The 24,920-nt window shown below is 40.2% G+C and overlaps 1 protein-coding gene across 43 annotated transcripts in view; it reads left to right on the top strand.

Moving 5' to 3' along the window:
• The window catches only part of Rims1 (regulating synaptic membrane exocytosis 1), a 499,647-nt gene extending 474,940 nt beyond the window's left edge, over positions 1-24,707 (top strand). For 41 of the 43 annotated variants that reach the window (XM_063267779.1, XM_017596679.3, XM_039084268.2 and 38 more), the window contains 5 exons: positions 13,497-13,635; positions 16,145-16,257; positions 19,469-19,570; positions 20,384-20,523; positions 22,016-24,402. In XM_063267779.1, coding sequence (XP_063123849.1) covers positions 13,497-13,635; positions 16,145-16,257; positions 19,469-19,570; positions 20,384-20,523; positions 22,016-22,234 — 713 coding nt within the window. In that variant the 3' untranslated portion in view covers positions 22,235-24,402. 43 annotated transcript variants of the gene reach the window in all.
• Positions 24,708-24,920: the final 213 nt, after the last annotated feature.

Here is a 24,920-nt window from a genome sequence, read left to right as displayed (position 1 = left end):
ATAATTGTGAGAAAAAGTCATGTCGGTTTTTTAATGTGTGTTTGTGGTACTTCTACTTTTATTTAGCCATGTTGATAGTCGTAGTAGACCAAACCTTCTCTACTTCATTTCTTGTCCCCCTTTATGGGGAAGGGTTCATCCAAACCTGTGCACTTTGTCGCTCCCAGAGTAGCGGTGTGAAAGCCATCTCATGAGAGAGAAAAATTAGAATTGGACCTTCAGAGATATGTATTGCCAGAAGAACTGTTAACCTTTATCTACTCCCACTTTTTTTTCATAGGTTCCAAAGTGTTCTGAGCTGGAGGGGAAGCTCTGAAAAACCCTAGAATTTGCACGTCATAGGATTTTCCTCTTGTTTGTGTTTTAACCATAGGGATGTTTTAAAAATATTTATCCTTATAAAAGCTCTAAACAATGCCCAACAAATTTGTTCTACTGATATCCCCCTCCGATAGAAAAAGTAATGGACTTGGTGTGCCAGGAAGCATGGGGAGGGGGCGGTTTTCTTCATGAGAGATTCTGAGCTGACCCATGAGCTTAAGCAATAAATGGAAGTTCACACCCCATCAAACTCCAAAAGCTTGATTACTTTTCTCCCTGCCAAACGTCCGTGTTCACACCATGTTCTCATAAGACCCGTTCTCTAGCCACTGGCATATCCGAAGACTGGCGGCGGCGCACTGAGAGACTTTGCTTGTTTCAGTTCTTCACAGGTGCACTTGAGCTCTACGGTAAATCACGCTGCTGGGGTCACTCCTCCGTGGAAGGGCAGACCACAGAGGGATGCCTCAACTAGGACTGGACATGAGTTCAGAACCATTTCAGCAGGAGTCTCTAGGTTCCTCGGGGTCTAGAGGATACTTCTTAAGAAGGACAGAGCGTATGGGAAGACATATCTTTGTCATTGCTCTTGCTTTGTGTGGAAGGAATGGCTACCTGCTCTGAAAGAGATGAACACAGAGCAGGCCCTTTAAAATAGGGGAGGTATGGGACCCCAAGACAGAGGTTAAATGCTGCATTGGGACGGTCTCTTACAGTGACAGTGACTTGGGGTGTGTGTGTGTGTGTGTGTGTGTGTGTGAGAGAGAGAGAGAGAGAGAGAGAGACAGAGACAGAGAGAGAGACAGAGAGAGAGACAGAGATGAGATAGGTTTCATAGGATTTCATTTGTTTAGTCTGGACTGGGCTCAAACTTACAATCTTCCTTCCTCAACCCCCTAGTGCTGCTGATTGCAGGCATTTACCACTGAACATAGCTTCCTAGATCACTTGAACAGAATGCGTTCTTATTATCTGCCTATTGATCAAACCCTTGTGATTTGATCTTCCTGAAGTCTCGTTTACATGTATTTAGGTGCTTATACCACTGTATTCATGCAGTTTGCTGGAAAATCATAACCAACGCCTATGCAAAAATGTGTACCATTGAATCCCTTCCGGGAAAGAGCCACAAATGGCTCTATCCAGGTATTTTGTCTTTAGGAGATAGTCCCACCTATTTTACTCTGTTTTTCTAGCATTAAACGATATTATATGAACAGTATTCCCTCTTCTTTCAGTAACTACCTTCCCAAGTGTTTACCCCTTTCCTTCCACACAAACTTCCTAACATTCTGTCAGCATCTCTGCTTTTGACTGGGAAAATAAACCCTTACAGATTCTGCTAATGGTTTGAGTTACTTTGACACTAGACCCTAGAATTTTCAATCCATAGGATTTTCCTGTTTTAATCGTAAGAATGTATTAGAATGCTTGGTTTTATAAAAACTCCAAACAACACCTAACAAGTTTGTTCTAGTGGTACCTTATAGATTCTGCTAGAGACTCCAATTGCAGCTACCCCTAGGGACTAAACCACTTATCTCTTGGCTTCCCTTCAGGATGGACTGGAACTTGTAAGGTGAAATTAACTCTTTCCTCCCCTAGTTAATTTTGGTCGTGGTCATTTTCACAGCTGTAGAAATCTAAACTAGGACAGTCATACACTACTAAAAAGTAGATCAATGAGTTAATCACTTTTCCTTCTGTGGGTTAGGAAACTGAGGCACAGAGAAGCTAAGCTAGTGTCCTACCACATAGTGAGCAATATAGGAGCTGATTCCAAAGTTTCCCAAGCTACTACTAAGAATTGTCAGACAATGTTGAATTTGGATAGAAATAAAATATCCTATATGTAGTAATTCAGTGAGCATAAATGTTCTTTTACTATGCAGTAAACAACACAGCTTCACTTATTTCTGTATTTCAATCTGCAATATTGTTTCATATAGCCAGGGTAGTAGATAGGAAGGAGATGGCATATATTTCTACTTAGAAGTAGAAATGTAGCTGCGTCTCAGGTATCTGCTTGGCCCGAAGGAGAACAACAAAGACATTAGACTAATGGGATATTTTATTTTTAAATCATCTTTGCAGCAGTACTTTTGAACATTAGGAGTTAACACACAATTTAGGCAGGCCCACACTAATAGTGCTTGCAAGCCACCTTTAATCCAGGCAAGCTGAAAAACAAGTCTATTTAAGCACTGAGTGCTTGACTTTATCCTAGGGCCCCAGAGACAGCACATTTGTTAAACAAACCGAGAGCTTTAAAAGGTGAAAATCATGGCCCATTCTTTAGACATTTCTGTGGTGAGGTCCTTACAAGACTACAGACTGGGTAACTTAAGCCACTGAGTCTGAGGTAGAGCAGATGTTGGCAGATTGTTATCTCTAGAGACCTGAAAATTGTGGCCTTCTCCTTCCCCTTCCCTTGTACACCTTCCACTTCCCTCTCTTTTCCCCCTCCTTTCCTTCTCTCTCTGATACATTCTAATCTAATCTTCTAATTATGCTATATTGGATTATGCCTAGCCTAAAGGACATTTTATTTTTCCAAATACAGTCACACTGGAAGATACTTATGGCTAAGTCCTCGGTTTTGTCATTCTAGGGAGACACAGTTCACACCCTAACACTAGAACCAGAAAGATTTGGAGGCTGCAAAATCAGTCAGTTTGCATGGGATGTTGAGCATTTGAATCTTCTCTCTGCCTTGGCTTTGGCTAAAACACAATGTCTTTAAATACCATTAGGCAGTGTCATCTAGTGTAATATTCAGATAGCTTAGCAGGCTTTAAAGGCTATCTTGAACTCTGTTGCTTACAATTCATCATCTAGGCAAGGGGCAGGACAAAGGAAGGTACTTCACTGAAAAGGTAAGTGTGAATGGTTAAAGATGTAACAGTCAAAGCATTGGCCCATCACCGCAACACCTGTTCTTTGGAAGAGAAGAACCATTAGCTGCAGGCAAGTTGAAACCAGTTTTTGGCAAAGGTGCGTCTCATTCTTAAGTTGCATCTCCATAGAATTTGAAATACAGGACAGAAAGCCAAGGAAAACGTGTATTTTTATCCCTCATGATTATCAGAATAGAGGAAAGAATTTAAGTGTATCGCTACAAAATTTTTGAAATATTCTTTGAAGGAAAATATTGTCTCTATCTTGTAGTATTCCCTGTATCTTGTAAGAGTATTTGAAAAAATTTTATTTGGATCTATTTTACTACTGTATGGATTTCGTGATAGATCTCTGTGGGAGATGAGTCGGTAAAAGATAGTAGACTCTGTAGCTTGTTGAAAGTATCCAGAGAATCCCTGGGCAGATGGGAACGCTGCAAAAGTCGGAGAAAGGCAATTTTCCAAAATGAGCCTCAGAAGTATGAAGTTTTTACAAGTTGCGTGTATGTGCTATAGGACAGGATGCAGCTTTAAATAAACCTTGGCGTGACTCAAAAGGAATATTTTTGTTTATTTGTTTAAATACTAAAGAATACTGTGGCACTTTTAGAGAAGACCATCTAAGTAGTCCCCGGCTACTTGGGAAGCATCTGCCATCGACAAACAGCTGTTGACTGTTCCATATCTGGCTCTCAGGTCTCCCTGTTGCCCTCACCCTGTCTACCCAGTTCTCTGTCCCTATCCTCTTCCTTCACCCCCTTCTCCCTTCCTTCCTTTCTTCTTCTACCTCTCTCCCCTCTCTTTCCTCCCTCTTTTGTCGTCTCTGCTTCTCCTCCTCTTTCCTCTTCACTCTTCTCTCTTTTGTCTCAACTGTCTTATATAGATTATCACATTTAGTATTTAAAATTATTATAGGAGTGTCTAGGCTATGGCTCACTTGATAAAACAGCCTTGCCTCCCAAGCATGAAGACCTGATTTGATAGCTACCACCAATGTAATGGTGGAACATAATTAAGGGATTAATGGTAGTTCGTTCATGTTTGATGCCCCAGCTCTGGGGAATAAGGAACGGATATAGCATCTTGCAGGCTTGAGGCCAACCAGTCTAGCCAAATGTAGCTCTCTGGATTCATTGAGAAACTGTCTCAGAATCTAAGATAGAGAGCAATAGAAGAAGACACTCAGTGATCTCCGGCTTCTCTTGCACATGTGTACAAGCGAATGAAAGGGCAAACCTACTCCATTTTGAGACTGGATTTGCCTAAGAACTTGACCTACAGCTGAACCGAAGCTGCACCTAAATACCAGGAAGGACCCCATGGCCTGTCCTTGGCCCATACCCCAGAGTCAGTCCCTAGCTACTTCCTAGCAACAGTAAATCAAGGATTAGTCTGATTGTTTCAGATGTACTGATTGTTCATGGTCTTGCTTTAGAACACCCAATTGTTGTTGGCCTACAAGTCATACGATTAGAGGCTTGCCAGGCTGGATACCCCCTCACTTGCTCCCATTTCCTATAAAACCTGTGCCAATGAGAGTTCAGGGTTTCTTCACCAAACTGTCCTGCTATGTCAGGGCTGGCCGTGAGCAGTGCAAGCTCAAGCTTGAATAAAAAGATCCCAATGAATGTGATTATATTGGAGTTGGATCCTGCTTGGTATTTTGGGGCCCATGAACAAGGCACAACATACACACATATACATGGATGCATACATACATCTATACATACACACAGTACAATTATTATAGGAACTACTATTATTCCCTCTTTTAAGTCAACATTCAGTTAGCTTGAAATAATCAGTTTTGTTATGACATTGTTACACTGTGAATTATTGAACTTCTTTCATGGTCAAGCCCCACCCCTCTGTTATCCCTGTCTCCTGCTTTCTCCATTCTCCCCCACCAAATGGTGTCCTTCTACAGCTATGTCTTATACATGTATATATGACATGAAAATATATGCTTCTATAAAATGGTTTTAAAATTAAGTCCCCACGTGCAATAAAACATACCCTGTCTTTCTAGAAGTCTGACTTATATTCTGCCCCTCTATTTTATATGAGCGAGGCAAGACATAAGAGAACCTGTGAGAGTCTGGAGACATAGCTCAGAGGTTAAGAATATTGTCTCTTCTTCCACAGGACTTACGCTTACCTACATAACTGTGTGTAACTCCATTTCCAAGGGATATGATGCCTTATTCTGACCTCTGCAGACGACAGACAGGGAGGTAGTCGATATAATACAGAGAGTCATACTACATGTAAACTAATAATAAAAATAGCCTGTGGGCTGCCTGTAGGCTCCACTAGTAAGTGTGGTGACACTTGGTGACTATTGCTGGGACAGTGTACTGGGTCACATTATGTTGAATAGGAAGTACACACAGTTGTGTATGGACCGTGCCAATATTGAGAAGGTGAAAATGCTGAGGTGTGACAATCAGAACTGAGAGTAATGGCGTGTGACCATGCCCTGTCCCATGAGAAAGAGGTCTGATGAATCACTCATCGGCTTTCTGTTCTGATTTCACACATCGCTTACCACCATGCTAAACTCTGGTCTTTCAGGAAATAACTCCCTGAAATTAGTTATAGTTGACCCTTATACATGCAACTAACTTTCCCTGGAATATAGAGGTAACATCCCCTGACTCCCATTCAGTAGACACACGGTTTACATAGGGAGACCTCCCCTACACGCCAACCTGCTGTCCAAGACTTTCAGATTTTACAGTTGGGAGGTACACCTGCTGTTCTCTGAGTGCCCAAGAATACCCTTACTGGTCTTTAGTCATCTATATTAGAAGCATCTGTTTCACTGGGCACTGAAACACATGGAAGGAAAATATCTGAACTTCTCACCTCGTGACTGATCCAGATGATCTACTCATGAACTGATACTGAACAAGCCTCACACTTCACTGCCTTCTCCGGCCACCTCATCCCTCCGTATTATAATTTCAGTCTCCCCTGGTGGTTACAGCAACTCTAAACTCCGTCAGCTAGTAGACCCATCTGCATGGATCACTATGGTCCCAAATTGCTTAATCAATTATGCCTGTTCTTTTTCTCATGTTTCCCTGTTCGTGGATGGAATTCACTAATCCTTTTTGCACTGGCCACTTCTCTGAGGAGGATCTCTCAGATCTGACTTTTCTTTAACCTCTCTAACTAATACTACTCGGCCTGGTAATGAGTTCCCTATCTCTTAAAATGAAAGAACTCTGCTATCACACAAGTGAAACAGTGGATCTCTTCTAGTACAAGGTGGCTCTCATAAGTTTGGGGATTACCTGAGGAGCTGTCCATATGGGCATCAGGCTCCTAGCGCCACACCTCAATGACCTCTACACACACCTCCCAGGATCATGAGCCCTGCAATGTGATCCATGCTCCCTGTTACCATGACTCTGTCTTTCTTACCGAAATTCTAATAGTCAAGATGATCTTGCTGTTTTACATTTTATTTATTTTGTCTTTTGAGGTAATTACATAATTCCTCCTTATCTTTCCTCCCTCCTAACTCCTTTCTGTCTTTAAAATTATTTTTTCATTAACCCCTCTTTCTCTGTCTCTCTGTCTCTCTGTCTCTGTCTCCCTGTCTCTCTGTCTCTCTCTCTTTCTCTGTCTCTCACACACACAGAGAGACACACAGATACACACACACGCACGCTACTTCTTGTTACCACACATATTATTCTGATTTCTGCACTCTTGCACTTGCCCACCTACTCCAGTATGTAGAGAGCTCCCCTGAGCCTGCTTACCTGTCTTGACTTTCTTCTAGAACAATCAATAGCATGGAGACTGTCACAGGCTCCAGCCTGCTTACTCTTTCTATTTTGATTTTGCTGTTGTTGCTTGTTTTGTTGTTTTAGAAGGGATCTCACAAAATGTAGGTCTGGTCTCGAGCTTATTGTGTAGCCAAGGATAAACTCTGATTCTCTCACCTCCACGTCCGGGATGCTGGGGTGAAGGCACATGCTGCCATGCCTGAACTATTCTTTTTTTCTTTGTTTTGTTACTTTTGGAATTGTAATTTAACTACAATGTTCCTTCATTTCCATCCTTCCAAACCCTTCCGAATACCCCTCCTCATAGTTCCTCCCTGAGTGATTAAATTTAGCAACATAGACTTGAATATTTATATCTTGTTATAGTTTATTATTCTTTCTGTCTGCATTTCTCCAACCCTAGCCCTTTGCTTATGGCTATATCATTCATATGTAAGGTATGTTTTACCTTGCCCTTACCTCGCCCTGTTACTGTTAGATTGTCACACCAGAGTCCTTGTGGATGCTTAACAGTATGTGACGAAGGGATTAGTAAGTGAATACATGTTTCTATTGCAATATCTCCAGATCTGCAAAGAGCTCCTATGCAAATATGGAGTCTTTCCTAAAGTCTCTGAATGTCTGCTTTTCACCAGCATGAGTAAAATGTTACTTCCAGCAGTATGGATTATACTAGTTTTCCATGAGTTAATGATTTGTATGAAAATGCACTACTCGCCAATCCTTATAATAGTAAAATTCTTTTATTAAATAGTAAAGTTCTTAAGGTAGCATTTTCAAATAAAGTCTTCATGTCATAATTTGATAGTTTGGCAAGTTGATTGTACCCCTTCGTAAAGTGAATAGTTCTTCATCATATTACAAAAGTGACAAATAGTGATATTCTCAACTAATATTTCCCAATGGTTTTTATATTTATATTATACTTACAGAAAAATGTAATATGTGGATGATTTAATTACAGATAATTGTGATACACTTGTGACTATACAGATTGTGATTTTACATTCTTCACAGGTGCATTTGTAAACACACGTGTGAATATGAGCATAAAAGTATCTGTGGCAAAACCATTTTCTATTTGCTAATCACGTTAGACCAGACTTTACACTCTCCTAAGGAATGATGGAATGATCACAATACCGAAATTTCAAAAACTAGGTTTCTAATCATACATTTGCTGTCAACTCAAGAGATTTGAACAAGCTGACTTCTAGAATGTACGCCCTGTTAGGGCAAAGGTTCATGGCCAAATGGCCAGCATGTACAAGAGATTGGGCCTAGAGTAAGTCTGAATAATGTTGTTGCATGGGTGACCTTTCTGTGTATTTATAGCCCACACACACATAAGGCTATGTTCCCTCCAATCTTACATTCTAAATCAATATGAAGTCCTTGTGGGTCTGAACAAAGCAAATTCAGAACTGGGACTATTTATTAAGCTTCCACCAGGCCTTTCTACACCCTAGTCCAAGAGCACTCCTTTCAGGGATACTTGTTAATATAAATAGATAATATAAATAGATCAATGGGCGGGTGTCAGTTCTTTGGCCAGCTCCCACCTGAAGAAATAAACAAAGTTTGCAAATTATAAAAGGTACTGTTCAAGTTTACAGGACTGGCTGAATTATAAAAGTTCAAATAACTTATCACCTCTATTTTCTTCTTACTCCAGCATCTATCTCATGCACAATCTAAAAGCTATTGAGTTTAAAAACTGCCCTAGAACTACTCTTTGAGTATATCCTGCTTCTAGAAATATTAATATCTCAGTTTAAGGAGAAACAAATTAGAATTGGAATATGTGTTAGAAATTTGCTCTTGTCTTCTAGGAAACCCAAGTTGAACTCCTAATATCTATGTCCTTAAAATAGTCTGCAAATCCAGTTCTAGGGTAATCTAACATCTTCCTCTGACGTCTGTGGGCACTGCACTTAGGTGAGACACATGCATAAAATATTTGGCAATGGAAGCACACTCAATAAAGGTTATTTGTTTCTAACATTTTTCTTTGCAGCCATCAAGCACATATGTAACAAATGTTAAATATTTAAACCTATTTTAAATAGTTTAAATCCATGTTTAGGAGACTTTAAAAAAATCAGGTTTGGGCATTTAACAACTCAGTAACCTGGATAAACACATAGCCATAAAGTCCTGAGATATGTAGCAACAGAGTCTTGCCAGTGCTAAACCAGACAAGGTCAGGTACTGAGGAAGGACACTGTCAGAAGAAGGCTGAAGGCTGACCACCTCTGTCTTTTAAGTATCTCTTATTGTTCTGGGGGCCAGAGGCTGATGCGTTCTGGCAATTTAACTCTCTCTTGGTATTCTGGGGCCAAAAGCTAATGACTTTTTGCAACTTCACCAACAAAGAAGAAGGAAGGGAGGGAGGGAGGTGGGAGGGAGGGAGGGAGGGAGGGAGGAAACGAAGAGGGGAGACATTTAGGCATACATTTGGTGGATGGAGCAGAGCCACAACAGATACACTTTATTTATTCTCTCTATTTTTTATACTTTCATAGAAAAAAAGCTCTTGATAAAATTACCCCCTAGATAAAATGTTACACAAAAGAGGGGTTACAGAAGGCTGTCAAAAGTTCAAAGCAGGTTTCATGCTATAAGCTCATTCGAAGTTCAAAGCAACAGCCTCACATGGCCTGGCTTTATCGTGGTGCATACCCATGGCTTCATCTTTGTATCTGACCTACAATGAATGCTTTTCCTTGACACGAATCTCTCCTAAGCCTATTTCTCTTCTTAGTGTGGTTTATGAACACTCATTGTGTAGCCTTTACTTACTGTTCTAGGAGGTGGGGGCACATTCTAGTCCTGATTCTAACATTAGCGCATCTTTCTGGCGAAACAATTAAGACCATCCCCTTAAGTCTTCTTCCTAAAACTATTTGAATCAATCACATCAGGAACACTATGGAGTCATTAATTCATCCAAACAGCATTAACTCATGAAAGTTTATCTTCATGTTGATCTGCAGGAAATCTGCCCAGTAGGGTGGGCTGGTGCCCAGGAATCTTTAGGCAATGTAATAATGGCAAGGAACACATATGAGCAGCGAGAAGCAATCCCGGGATGAAGTCTCTGGGGCTGTGCCTCTCCACTGTTTCCTGTAGCCATGGAAACAGTGGGCAGGAACTGGCTTGTCACAGCCTTTCTTAGATGGCTTCTGTCAGAGTCTCATCATCATCAGAAAACCTGGAGAGAGCCCCAGGGACCTGTGAGCCACTGTAAGAAAAAACATCTTTGTGCCAGCCAATACCAGTGTGCTCCGCCTCTCTGCCTCCATTACCACGACCTACCCTACTGTACAGAACTCTTCCTCCTTGGCTTTCCAATGAAGCCATTGCTGCTCCGCCCATCACCCTCTGTATTCTTCCTCTGCTCCCGTGTTCAATTCGTAGCACCTGCTGCCAACAATAACATCATTGTTGTTTTCCCTTGTGTACATAAAGGGTAACGTAATCTTCATGGTAGCAGAATATCTGTTTTTAATATGTCTCTGGCATCTAGAATTGAGGATGATCATAAGAAGTTCTTCATCAGCAGGCACAGGATGGAAGGATGGATGAAAGCAGGAATGGAAACCATGCTAACTCAAGACTTCTCACTACCGATCCTCTGAACAGTTTCTCCCTCAGCTCCCAACAGAGCCTCACCATTTACAGTCTACCCTCTACCCTCGGGCACTGGTTCCATTCTGAACTGATGCTCCACCCGCGCCCTATCGCCTCACAAGCCCTTGGCAAACAATCGCCATAACTCCCTTGGTCTTGATACTTGAGAGTACAGAGCAAACATTGCTCATGTGAAGTGCTTGGGTACAGAAATGTTTCGTGGTTTTTATACTTTTTTATTTTTATATGCATTGTGCTGTTTACATATTCAGATTAAGATCTTACGGACAGGACTCAAGTCTGAACATAATGTTTGTATATGTCTCATACACATTTTACCCACGGCCTGGACATTTTAATGTAATGCTCTAAAGAAGTTTTTCACTGTTCAACCATGTGTACTGTATATATTGATCACATTTACCTCATACTTCTCCCCTTATCTCATTCCCTCTCCTCTCCACCTTCACGATTTTATTGTTTTCATACCCCACTGATTCTTCTTGGTACTGATCCATTGCTCCCGGTGTGGGCTATGTTCTGGAGTGTGGTTAGCATTACCAGGGGCCACTGCCTCAATAAAAGCAAAACCAATTTTCCCTACCCCAGATGCCCTTTGAGTCCACCTATATTTTGATTACAGCCTATTACAGGAGGAATGTTTTGCTTACAACATCATGTCATCGCCCAAAAAGTTTAGGACTTTTGAGGTAGTTTTGCTCTTTGAATTTTTGAATTAGAACATTCAGCTTGTATATCTATGGCTTTCTCCTATCTCTGAATTAGGGTCAGCCCAGTATGTACACATACCGAATGAAAGATGTTCTAACAGCACACTGATTTTTCTAAATGATGTATACCCAGGAAGCAAGCTTACTATATAAATGAATAAATACCAAAAGCATTTCCAGGGGCATGAATGAAGTTCCTGCCCTCTATAGGTATACAGATTCCTTAAAAACAAAGTCACACAGGAAAGACGAGAGACCTAAAAAAGGAAGAAAAAAAAAGAAAGAAAGGAAAAAAATGCCTGGGTCCCTGGTAGAAAATTGGGACATCCTTATGAGTGTTGTGAGCACCGTAATGGCCACATTAATTCTTAAAGGGCAATTTAGAAATCACAGTGACTCACTAGCATTTCAGTCTCTAGGAATTTATTCTGCAAAAAAAAAATCCCTATCATAACTGGAATGTCTGTAACCGGAGACTTGGTTTACTTAGGAATCAGCATTGCTGTCTAGTGGAAGAATGGCCACTTTTGTATGCCATTTTAAATGGAATGAGAAAATTGTTTACTAGACTGAATAATGCCCCAATGTTGAGTTTGCTAGAACTCTTCCGGTTCTATTTTCTCACTGTCCATCCGTGCATACAGTATATATAGGGACGGTACTGAACAGCCCTCACATGTCACCTGCGGTTCTGAATATTGATTTAGCTGCAAATAGGTAACCATTTTGTGGCAGGTATGTCTGAGCAAAGATTAACTAAGTGGGACAAGGAGATAAACACTGTTTCCAATGCTTGCTACTTCTGTAGTCCTTGAACAGTTTATAACATCCATGCATTGGCTTTAGCAAAAATAGCAATAAGAAGGTGAATGGTAAAAATGTAATAAGACCATCGAAACGCCTAGAAGAATACGTAGAGCATGACATCTTTGATTACAAAACTTGAAAAAAAGAGATGCAGTGACCAAATGAGAGGGTAAGATGTCACCTTTGATACGACATATTTAGAAGTGTACTTGGGAAAGATAATGGGGAATGAAAATTTTATGTATGCATATTTTATATAGGGAAAGCATTTATATATTTCAAATGTGTTTTAAAGCAGACAGCACAAAAAAGGTAAACCAGAAATGCATATGGAGCGTGTCTGTGGAAAAATGTTTAGTAGTTTATCTTACTGCTTGGCTTTGATCATATATATATATGTATATATATATGATATATAGTACACATAATTAAGTCAGTATTTTAGATGTTTAGAGTTCATAAGCAACTGAAATGAGCCCAGACTTATTTTTATTTTCTTATGTACCAAATGATAGGCACATACCTATAATTCCTGCAGGTGGTGGCTGAGGCAGAAAGGTCAGGAGCTCAAAGCTGGCCTTGGCCACATAGAAAGGACTAAACCACCCTGAACTACATAGAAAGACTCTTAGTAAAACAATGAAATTAAAATAACGAGCTACTGTACTGTGCAGAAGGACACCCACTCACCCCGAATGCCAAGCAGGTTATATGGTGGACTCAGAAAGGTGGAGAGAGTCATGCTTCCTGAGAACGGGTAATTTATACCTGTCCTACCTAACTAGGCGACCCGTGCGCTATCCCCGACTAGAGAGCATAAATTCAGGTGTTGTAAAAGCCATCAGAGAAACTGAAGAACTAGTGCTCCTTCATATGAAGGTTGGTGACACGTGGGCTTTTCATGTTGAGGAGTCTCCTACATTTTGTAGGAGGTGGCCCGTTCCTTCAGGTCTGCTCAGTTGGACTGTCTCAGATTAGGAACCTGTTAAGTTGCTCAGTATTATTCTCCATGTAACAATCCAGTGCCCAATTCATTCTTTTTGGTGAAGTTGCCATAGGGGTGCTACAGTAGTTCGCTTCTGTCCACAGAGACTCGGAGCCGTCCCTGCCGTACCTACCACTAACCTCTGAACAAAAGCACTCTTGGGGGAGACAGTTTATCATATTCTCTTCAGCGGCAGCTGCTCTCACCAAACATTTCATGCTCATGAGAAGTGACTACGGCTTTCGCAGAGCCAATGGCCATTCAGGAGGGGAAAAAAACGGCTAAACAAAACTTGGTTCTTGTTTCCCTTCTCTCCCATCAGAGTCGGGCCACAAGAAGTTGAAAAGCACCATCCAGAGGAGTACGGAAACAGGAATGGCAGCTGAAATGCGGAAGATGGTGAGACAGCCGAGCCGGGAGTCCACGGATGGCAGCATCAACAGTTATAGCTCGGAAGGAAAGTAAGTGACGTCTTGCTGCGTGTGGCCTTAAAGTGTGGGCGGTTTAGGACTTCTTCTTCTGAGTCACTTTTTCCTGTAAACAGAAGTTTCCCCACCTGTTCAAATCTGTCAAAGGAATAAAACGAGGTCCTTCACTGAACAGATAGTATAGCAATGCCACATTTAATGAATTTTTTCACATAGGAAACATACGGCCTGGCTCTGCCCCCAGAAGCACCTGAATGAAAATTTAGAATCGAAAAGCTGATTTCTGATCTCCCAGTTTCTCTCCTAACCATTCTGAGCTAAATGATGTTGTAAGCCTGATGCATTTTTACACATAGACCACTTACATTTTCCTGTTCTTAAAATACCACCAACTCATTTCTGTCTTATCATGGGGGGAAAACAGACTCTACCTCATTTTTCTAATTAAAGATTTTTAGTTCTATAATTGATTAGTTCTGAAAGTATAAAGACATTCTTTTTTTTATTTGTGAGAACGTTGACTAATTTGTGCAGTTACTTAACAAGATCTGCATTTGGGGGTTAAAACTGGATTCTTTCAGAGGAAATGCTTCTTCCAAGTATTACCTTTGCTTAGTGGGTTACAAGCGATGAAACACTTGCATGTTTTTCATAATTGCCGAGCCATCTTAAATCTGAATAAATTAGGGTTTGCAAAATAGCCTCCTAGGTAAAGGTTATGCCTAATGATGCTGTGAACCCACATAAAGGTGAAAGGAGAGAACTGGTTTCTGAAGGTTGATCTCTGACCTCTATACAGAACCCTGGCAGGTGCAAGACTTCGAATGCACACACACGCGCGCACGCACACACACACACACACACACACACACACACACACACACACCTTACATCATACACACACACACACTAGTAATAATACAAATTTTCAAAATTGAAGACATTAAATATATTCTCCATAAGAAGTCGTGCTGTCCTAGAATATTTATTAAATATACTAGCAGCTGTTTAAAATGCTCATGAGTAAACAATGTAAAGTGAATGAGATTGAATTATAAATAGCTAGGAAAGCTGACACATTATGAACTGTAACAGAGTCTTCCTGAAGGGAGTCTCCGGCCTTAAAATGAGAGTATAAACTGCCGGAAGCCTGCTCTAGTCAGGAAATGTGTGAGACCAAGGACAAAAGGCTGAGGGTCTCAGGCCTTGTGGGAAAACTTAACTCTCTAACTGTACTGGACGCTAGAAGCTGATAGCTTCTGAAAAATTGAATCACTTTCTTGTTTATTCTGTGGTTAAAAACCAGCTAGTTTTGGAGATTAACACCTCAAGGTTTAACAGCAGGGGATTAAGTTGTTCTTCCCACCTGCGGGTCAATCACAGGAGTGCAAGGCTGAGAGTTCATTAATTCCTCCTCAGCTAGAGGAAGTTAAGCTTGTAGAAAGAAGCACTCCTTTTGAAGGAGACTTGAATTTTTGTTTCTGAGAGAAAAGAGAAACTACTTTCTATTGCCATGCTTAAATCTTATCTCTCTTCGGGATACATGGTCAACATGGTATCCCAAGCAACATTTTTTTTCAGAAGTTCAGAAGTTTAAAACTTAAATTCAAATCATAAATTGAACAAGAAGTTGCAACAGAGATGTTTACGTGTGCTTCCATTAAAGACCGGTTGTCTAATTTAACATTCTTTTTCTGCCGATAGCTCCATGGGTTCATTAAGAGTTTAAAACAACAATTCTTATGTTATGAATTAGCATGGTTTTGTCAAGAGGCAAATCACCTGCCTTGAGTTTCTCTAGTATTAAACTTTTGTATAGATAAATCCAGTCAATATTTTATCCTTTATCCTTGTACTTACAATAAATTGTCCTATCCCCGTTTATGACTTTCAGTTATCAGATAATTATTTTACAACCAGCCTAGAAGAAATGTTTTCCCTGATCATAAATGTGATCCAAACCTGCTTTCTATCCTAGTGCAATTAGCCCATGACACATGAACGTTTACAGAGCCCTCTTTCCAGCACTTTCTATAGAGGGCTCAAAACTACTAGTATAAACTTGGGGATCTCTATAAAATGATTATTAGAAATTAAGAAGTAATTTATTTGTCTACCTAGCTTTACTACAAGAGAATACAACTTCATTGATCTGTAGAAACTCTACCCAATATGGTGGGCTAATTCCCAGGGATCATCAGACTATTTAATAATAACAGGAAAGACATAATAACAAGAATCAATTATGCGATAAGAGTCTCTGAAGACCTTGCAAGTCAGTGCACCCATCACAGACCATGCAATAGATAGGCCATATTCAGAAAACCGTGTTACTTTTCTGTCTCTCCTAGATGGATTCTGATAATAAAACCCCCTCCTGTCAATCAATTGAAGTGTTGAGCTTCACATGCTTGCCTCATAGGTAACATGAATAAACAGTAAAAGCAACCGCCAACTGGGGTATACGTCCACTGATCAGAACTACTTAAAAAGAAACTAGCAAGAAGTCTAATTTGATTTTGCTCTCATTTATTTGCTGTAGCTTGATATTTCCTGGAGTTCGAGTAGGACCCGACAGTCAGTTCAGTGATTTCCTTGATGGGTTGGGACCAGCGCAGCTCGTTGGCCGTCAGACGCTCGCCACCCCGGCCATGGGTAAGAAATATTTTCTGCAGTTTTATGGTTGACAAGGTCATTTAAAATTGCATAGTGTTACAAACGAGAGAAGGTATTACTGTTCTCACACATAAAGTATAAATGACACTGGAGGATCGCTGCACAGGTATATGCTATGATTCACAAGACACAAGCTTAAAGAACAAAATCAAAAATGAATGCTTGAAAGAAGTACGGTTATTTGGCTTCATCACAGATGAGGCGGGGTTCACATCAAATCCATAGTTAGCTGTCCACCTGAAAGTCAGGTCTCTAGAAAGGGTATAGGCCTCCTCTTTCACTGGAGGCATTATTTTTCTTACAAGAATTGGAGGTTAAGATTGTGAGCCACCCTGGTTACCAACCTTTGTTCATAGTTCAGATGCAACGTCTCATACCTACTTTGAAAGCATAGCTAAGCTGGATGTATATGGGGGATTTCTAAGAGTAGGGAATTAGAATCACCCCATTTACTCATTAAAGCCATCAGGGATTGAATGCAGTTTATAGGGATACAACAGTTTATAGAAATAAAAGTAAATTATATCGGAAGCAAACGACAAACCCAATAACATCTTTTTTTCTTTCGTAAAAACAATAATGTAAACATAATCACCAGATACCAAACACAGATAACCAGCCAAAAAAAGAAAATGGAGATGCTTATTTTGAATACAAAAGCAGCAGAAAATAGAAACAAACTCAAAATGAGTCCATACATTAAATAGTTTGAGGAAAATTAGAGAGATGGCAGGGGTTAAAGACCACTCACTGCTCTCTCAAAGGAGCCTAGTTCATATGACATACTAAGTGGCTAAAACTATAAACTCTACGGAGTCGAACACCTTCTTATGACCTCACAGATATCCCACGTGGGGCACGCACCCCTGAAGATGCTCGTATGCAAACTAAAATCTTTAAAAGATTATACAGCTCGAAGAGCTAAAAGAGTAAGATTGAGACGTACGGGAGATAATGAAAAGTTATGAAAAAACTTGAGTTTTCTAGAAGTGATAGATGCAGTTAATATATTAAGCGAAAGATCGCATTATTCAAGCAAAGTTGGGGGTGGGGAAATTGATAACTAAAAGATAAGCCATAAGACCTTCTCCAGAGTTAACTGGAGAAACCAAAGAATGGAAAGAATGATAGGGAGATAAGGAAAGGGAAAACAACACTGCTTGTGTGTCCCTGCTTTCAGATGTCATAGAGTGCTCTGAGAAGTTTGATGCCAGTACATCAATGACTGGCATAATATGGTGGCATCTAGCAAAAATGAAAATGTTCACATACTGTAACTCAACAATACAACTTCTAGCTCTATAGTCTCAGGGACTTCTCGGTAGCATACTTTGTAACAGTTCAAAATAGAATAGGCAATAACCCCAATCAAGAGTAAGTAAAGTAAACGTGACATTCACAAAATAGAAAATAACACAGGGCTCTGGGGAGATGGCTTAGTGACAGGAGCATGCACTGTCCTTGAAGAGAATCCAACTCCACCCAGAACCCAATATGGCCACTCACAGTCACATAGCATCTCTAGCTTAATGGGATTTCCCGTCTTCCTTTGGCCTCTGTGGACACACACACACACACACACACACACACACACACCAAAATAAGTTTCAAACATTTAACATATGGAATTTTATTTAAGTTACCAAGTTATTAAAAAATGTCACCCACTGAAAAGCACATGTGAAGAAATGAAAGAAAGCAGGGCATTCCCAAGTGGAATTGTGGCCATTATCACTTAACATGACCTCCACTAAAACCTTGGAAAAACAGTTCCAAATAGTTTCGTAAATGAGTTTGAAAACCATAAATACAAGAGACATGAAAATTCTGAAGCCAGTAGTTCTAAGATATTAAAAGAAGAGGTCTCTCTCTAACTTCGTCTAGATGAGAATGTGAGTTTTTATATCAAGATGTACTTGAAACTCAAAAACCCTACTTCCCTAAGAATCGATGAAATGCAGCCGTTCATCACCACTGTGACAAAACTACCTATTTCTAGACTAATATCTGTTAGTGTGAGAAATGGAAAGACACTCTGCTGATAGGACACAGGCACAGTCTTCACATTGGATACTACGCAATACATGTGGCAGCTTTGAATGTCCAGAACATGGGCACAGCTCTCATAATGGACAGTTGATGACTTGTGCAAGCATTTTGACTGACTGTAAGGTTAGATCTATATACTTAAAATCTGGAAATTCATTATTCAGGATATAACCAACAATTCTGTTTTGTTATTGTTTTGAGGTTTTGTTTTGCTTTTTCAAGACAGGGTTTCTCTGTGTAGCCCTGGTTGTCCTAGAATTCACTCTGTAGAGCTGGACGTCCTTTAACTCAGAGATCCACCTGCTTGTGCCTCCCAAGTGTTGGGATTAAATGGATGTGCCACCCCCACCCAGGTGGCAATTCTTATAAAATTGTTAATTATACATCCAATGGCAGTAATGTAAATAACCCATATTTCCCTCAACAGAAGACTTCTTAAGTAGGTAAAAATGCTGTCCTGAAATGGCCTGTGGTGTCAGTGCAACAAGAATACATTGTCATGCAGACAGTATTTATGCAGTTGTTGTAGTAGTCACCAAAATATTGCCGGTGGCTTCCTCTCTTAGTATTGAAATTCAGACTATTAGACCTTGTGATTGCTCAGTAAACATGGTGTGTAACAGAAGGGCAGGAAGACTCCACCAGAGTACACACATCCTGTGAACACCTCAGTGCTGTGGTTAGCAATTCTTCAACTAGTGTGTACATCTCTAAAGATGGACGTGGGAACCATTGAGCTGGCTCCATGATTAAAGTTACTTCCTGTTAAACTGAAGACCTGGGTTCGACCCAAGATGCACATGGCAAGAAGAGAAAACCAAACCCTGGCAAGTTGTCCTCTGACTAAGACGCATACACACATGCACGCACTCATGCATGCACCCTGGAAACATGCATCAAAAAAGCAAATGAAAATTATTAAAATTAAACATGGATTAGTACCAGATAGAAACATGTAAGATACTTTAACAAACTGATTTGTAACCCGAGAAAATAAAGTGGATTTGAGAGGAGTATTGTCATCAGCAGTCATCTCCCGTCAGGGAGATAACAGTTCAATATTTGTCCATCTTCCGCCATCTTTCCTCCCCATCTCCTGACTTGAAGAGAAGCTGATATTTTGTTTTGTCTTCACTTGCAGGCGATATCCAAATCGGGATGGAGGATAAGAAGGGTCAGTTGGAGGTTGAGGTTATCAGAGCCCGGAGCCTTACACAAAAACCTGGTTCCAAATCTACACCCGGTAAGGAAAAGTTGCACCATTTTGGACTCTTTTAAAGTGTATTTTTTTTACTTTTATGTGTATAATGATATATATATGCGTGCAATGCAGTACTCATAGGGGTGTGTAGAGAGCATTGGACCACCCGGAACTGGAATTACAGACTGTAATGATTGTCGTGTAGGTGCTAGGAACTGATCCCAGGTCCTCTGCAAAAGTAGTGCATGCTCTTAACTATTGAGTCCTATCTCCAGCCCCTGAGGAAAACCTAAATATGGAAAATCTTGATAACTTTGTTACATGTGGGTTTATGTTTGATCTTAGCAAAAGGTTGCAAAAATAATGCATTCAAATCTTACATTCTTGATTTCGCATCATTTGATTGCTTAAAAGAAGCAATTTTCTGGAATCTTTGATTTTATGAAAATGGATCTGGGCTTTCTTTGCAGAATTATTCTGTTGAGAAGTATTGAGGAAATGCTATTATTCTTTAAAATAATTATAGCCATTTCTTAGGCTAAATATTTTTTCTGCATACCTAAAACTACAAAAGAAAAAACATTAAGGTGTAAGATGTGGACCTGCACTTTCATACCAGCCCCGACTCAAGTAAATGAGCCAAGACATTGCAGGGACATTTATTGGACATGAGGAAAGGCACAGTAGTGGTGCTGGGTGGATGGACTGTAAGGAGCCGGATGTTTAGAGTGATAGAAATATATACATGGTAGTTTAGGATACATCTAGTAAGAATCTCCAATCCCTGTAAGGTTTGGACTAATAAAAATAGAATTTAAGCGATACATTCTTATATGTCTACTCATCTTGTTCTAGCTCCCTATGTGAAAGTATATCTTTTGGAAAATGGAGCCTGTATTGCCAAAAAGAAGACAAGAATTGCACGGAAAACTCTCGATCCTTTGTATCAGCAGTCCCTGGTTTTTGATGAAAGTCCACAGGGTAAAGTTCTTCAGGTCAGTAAACTTCCCTGGGCTAATGACACAGCCATATCTGTCAGCTCACTGAAGATGTGGATAGTGTCTAGGGAAATCTGTTCAGTAAAGCCTAGCTTATTAATGTTTGTGAGGAGAAAGACAGAAACGGTCAGTTTATAGTACAGTATGTATGGCATTAACAATATCTGATGAATATAGTAGAAGAAACAAAATTCAACACCTTTCTCTTTTCCTCTTTGTCCTTCACCTTTTTCCTTTTCTTGATACATAGCTGTAAAGCATACAGTTAATGTAGAAATAGATAACGGAAATACTGGCGGTAAATATGGATGATAGAAGATAGATAGATAGGTATAGATAGATGATAAATAATTATAGATAGACAATAGATAGATAATTATAGATAGATAGACAGACAGATGATTATATAGATACAAAGATGATAATAGGTAGACAACTGATAGACAAATTATTAATTGACATATATAGATAGATTAGTGGATGATTAATAGATAGATAGATAGATAGGTATAGATAGATGGTTATAGATAAATGATAGATAATAGATAATTATAGATGATAAATAATTATAAATAGATGATAGATGATTAAAGATAGATGAAAGATTATTATAGATGATACATAAATAATTATAGATAGATAAATGATTATAGATAGATAGATGATAGATACATACATACATACATACATACACATGCATATATACATAGATACCATGGCAAAATGATAAGAATGATCATTACCCAGTATCAGACATGCGCTATAGAGTGGAAGACTATAGAAGAGAATAGAGACACATAACTCAGCAATGTTAGGTCCTGCCATGTACCTCTTTCAAAGTTTCTAATGACTTTGTACCCTAAATATAATTATGGTTTAGGATCACAGAAATAAAGTGCTTTGTCAGTGTACATTGAGAAACAGGGCTTGCATTCTTAGATGTGCAAAGCAGATGGATGGCCCAGTACCAAACTTTCATAGAGGACTCCAGGATTAGAACACTGATCCCAAGAGTACGTGTCTTAGAAGGCTTGCCTGACACCAGTGTAGTTAATAGTAATAAGTGCCCATGATCTCATTTGCTCACTGCTAACCTGATTAAATCAAACTGTGGAGAAAATCATCAAGAGATACCACCCTCGATTGTCTCCCATCCGCCCCTTCACTAACAAGTCTGTAATTTAAAAGGATGCAGCATGCTCTGGCTCTGTTCACAGAAGCCATGGAGAATGTGCTCCATGGAAACTGCCCTTCTCGATTTGCAGTCTTAGGTTGTGTATGACCATAGCCTCACTGTTGTTTATTATACGAAAGCCGTGCACATATAGCAGCATATATGTGAACAAACACATACATAGACATTTATCTGCATGCTTTCTCTCAGATATTCTCGCTTCTTAAGCTTTACCTACTCCACACTTTTGCCGAATGTCCTCCTCACATGTGGACAAAAGGAAGTTCAAATTGACATTGCGTTTCTCTGCTGCAGGTGATTGTCTGGGGTGACTATGGAAGAATGGACCACAAATGCTTTATGGGTGTGGCTCAAATCTTGTTGGAAGAACTTGATCTATCCAGCATGGTGATTGGATGGTATAAATTGTTCCCTCCGTCCTCACTGGTGGATCCCACTCTCGCTCCCCTGACCCGCCGGGCTTCCCAATCATCTCTGGAAAGTTCGTCCGGGCCTCCCTGCATCCGGTCATAGTAAACTCCTATCCTTCCAGCCAAACTCTACATTTCAGGATAATTATCAGAACCAGATTATTTCATGATCAAGAGCATTGTTGGAGACAGACAATCAACTTGTGTTTTGCCTGTAGTAGTTTTTCGATAATATGTCCCAATTGTTGTTTAAAATATGGCTTCATATGACAGAACAAAGCAGTCAGTCAAATTGCAATAAGAACGGACATGCTAGTGAGAGCCACTTTACACTTCTTGCAAATAGGAAAAACAAAAGAGGAAACCTCAAATTCACACACACACACACACACATACACACCAAATTGAACAAACTGGAAATTCTCACTCTGTGAAAAGGTGTACTTCACATGTTTCTGCACAGACCACAAGCAGTGTTGTTTCCCTAGTGTTTGAGATTCTTCAGTTCTGTGTGCTTTCGTTGTTTGTGTGCTGTTTGCTGATTCTTTTTGCCCCGTTGCCTCTCTTTCTCTGTCTTCATTGTATTTATTATTTCCGCTAGCTTTTTTTTTTTTCATTTTTTTTTGTCTTTGTCTTTCTTTGCTTTGCCATGACAGGATTAGGTGGTGTTCACAGAGACCCTTCCTTTCTTTTTCCAAAAGCACCAAAAAGGGCTGAAGCAGTCTCTGTAGCATTTTCCCCGAAGTTTTCAAAAGCTGGGCGAGGCGAAGCCAGGGAAGGGTATCACAGGCAGTCACTTTACAGTTCTTCCAAGTCTTGTATGTGGAATTCCCACCCCTACTCCCCCCCCCAAAAAAAGAATCACCACCCAAACTAGTAGTCACAGAATGACTTTTCAGTGAAGAGCATATCTGTTTGCATCCCAGATAATTTGTTTCTGTTTTCCATTGTTTGTCATGGAAGACTTTGAAGTCGATCTAGAGCCAATGCTGGGGATGTAGGCTAACCACATTACAGTGCTTCAGCAACCTCTTTTGCAATGCTGATAGCAAAAGGAAAAAGTGCTCATGTGGGGAAACCATGCTCTCAACCTCCCAAAATGGTGACTAAGAATGGATTTGAGCCTAAGACACTTTCAGCTATGCCCAGGCTGCTCAGCCATGGCCCAGAGTAGACCCATCTGCTCTGGGTCGAGCATGGTATGAGCTGTTTAATATTGCACTGGAAATTCCAGTTCATCTACTCTGCACTAAATTAATGTTTTTATTGGATTTCAGTTTACATTTCTTTAAGGTCAATGCAAGCACAAAGTTTGATTTTTTTTTAAATGCACAATATCTTACCTTGTGGGGGAGGGTGGGGAGAAAAAGAATACAACCAAATGCCAACTTGCATATTCTTCATTTGGGTTTTCTTGGCCTTGGATTTCCCTCGTGAACCCTCCGTGTATGTGCTGCAGGCACCCGGTCCTACAGCTGCATCGATATGCCCCCTCCCCCTTCCTTTGATGAGTCGTTCAACTTTTGTGATTTCACAGTTAGAGCAGCATGACTTGGAGCTGTTCAAAGCTGCATGCACATTTTGTATAAAAAATATATGAAAAAGAACGAAAAAACAAGCAAAGATACAAAAGGTTATTTAATAATGTATGTTAGCTCCACATAGGCCGGTTGTATGTTGCATGTAGTTGTACAGTCTGCTTGTTAATTACTATACCGAAATAACCAAGAAATCTAAGCCATCCATTTTTGTTATAGACATTTTGCAGGTTTTAGCCAGACTCGGTATGTGGGTCTGGGGTGAAATGTCTATAGATGGACTTTATTTTTTACCCTCTGGAAAAAAAAAAAAAAAACGTGATGTAGTCTGGACCAAAATTCCTTCTAATAAATATTTTGGTGTAGATTCCTCCTGTGGGGCTGTAACACATGTAGACACTGTGTAAACACTAGGTTTTAATCCATAGACATACTGCCTGCACCAAGTGAATCATTTCTTATTATTTACACATGTCAGAATTACCTGCCCATTACTCCACGGGACACAGATTGACCACCACCCACCATGCTGTGCAGGATGACCTGAGGCAATCGGTGCACTTCTACTAGATTCCGTTCTGTCTTAGTGGCCAACAACCAAACCAACTATAATTGGGTAGTTATCTTTCTATTTTGACCACTTGTCTTAACAAACCCCCTCCCCCCCGTGCTTTTCAATGAACTCCCCACTCATGTATGTAAACATGTTTAATAAAATTTCCTTTTCATGTCAGTTGGCAGCCATCCGTGTTCTATGTTTTGCCAGTTTTCCACTGCGGGTCCTCCGGAAAGGGAAAGGGAGGCTTGGGTTTGCTGTCTGCTGTGGGCATTTGGCTGGCCCGTCACTGCACTCTCTGTGTCTTCAGGGACGACCTGGAAGGCACTTTGCATTCCCTCTGTCAGCCTGTGTAAGTGAGCACATGACTGTACGTCTGAAAAGCGGTATCATTAAAAACAATCTCAGTGAGAACCAAGTGACGGTTGTTTCTCTGCTGCTGTTTGAATGCTAATAAAAGGAGACAATCCTGTTGTCCACTTGACCGGATCATTTGAAGTTATGTGACATACCGGAGAATCATCTCTGCGCCTCTTGTCTAGTCTCTTGGCTCTCTCTCTTCGCCTTTTCCCTCTCGCTCGTTACGTGGCTTATAGGCCCTTGCCTACAGTAGGCTGCGCTGATTCCGAGTCACGAAAATAACAACTTTGGTACTCATAGGTAAGCCTCTCGTCAGTTTGCATAGGCTGCGCTAG

Source organism: Rattus norvegicus, chromosome 9 (assembly GCF_036323735.1).
Source record: "Rattus norvegicus strain BN/NHsdMcwi chromosome 9, GRCr8, whole genome shotgun sequence".
Classification (NCBI taxonomy): domain Eukaryota; kingdom Metazoa; phylum Chordata; class Mammalia; order Rodentia; family Muridae; genus Rattus; species Rattus norvegicus.
Note: the sequence above shows the minus strand (reverse complement) of the source record. Positions and strands in the feature narration are given on the sequence as shown.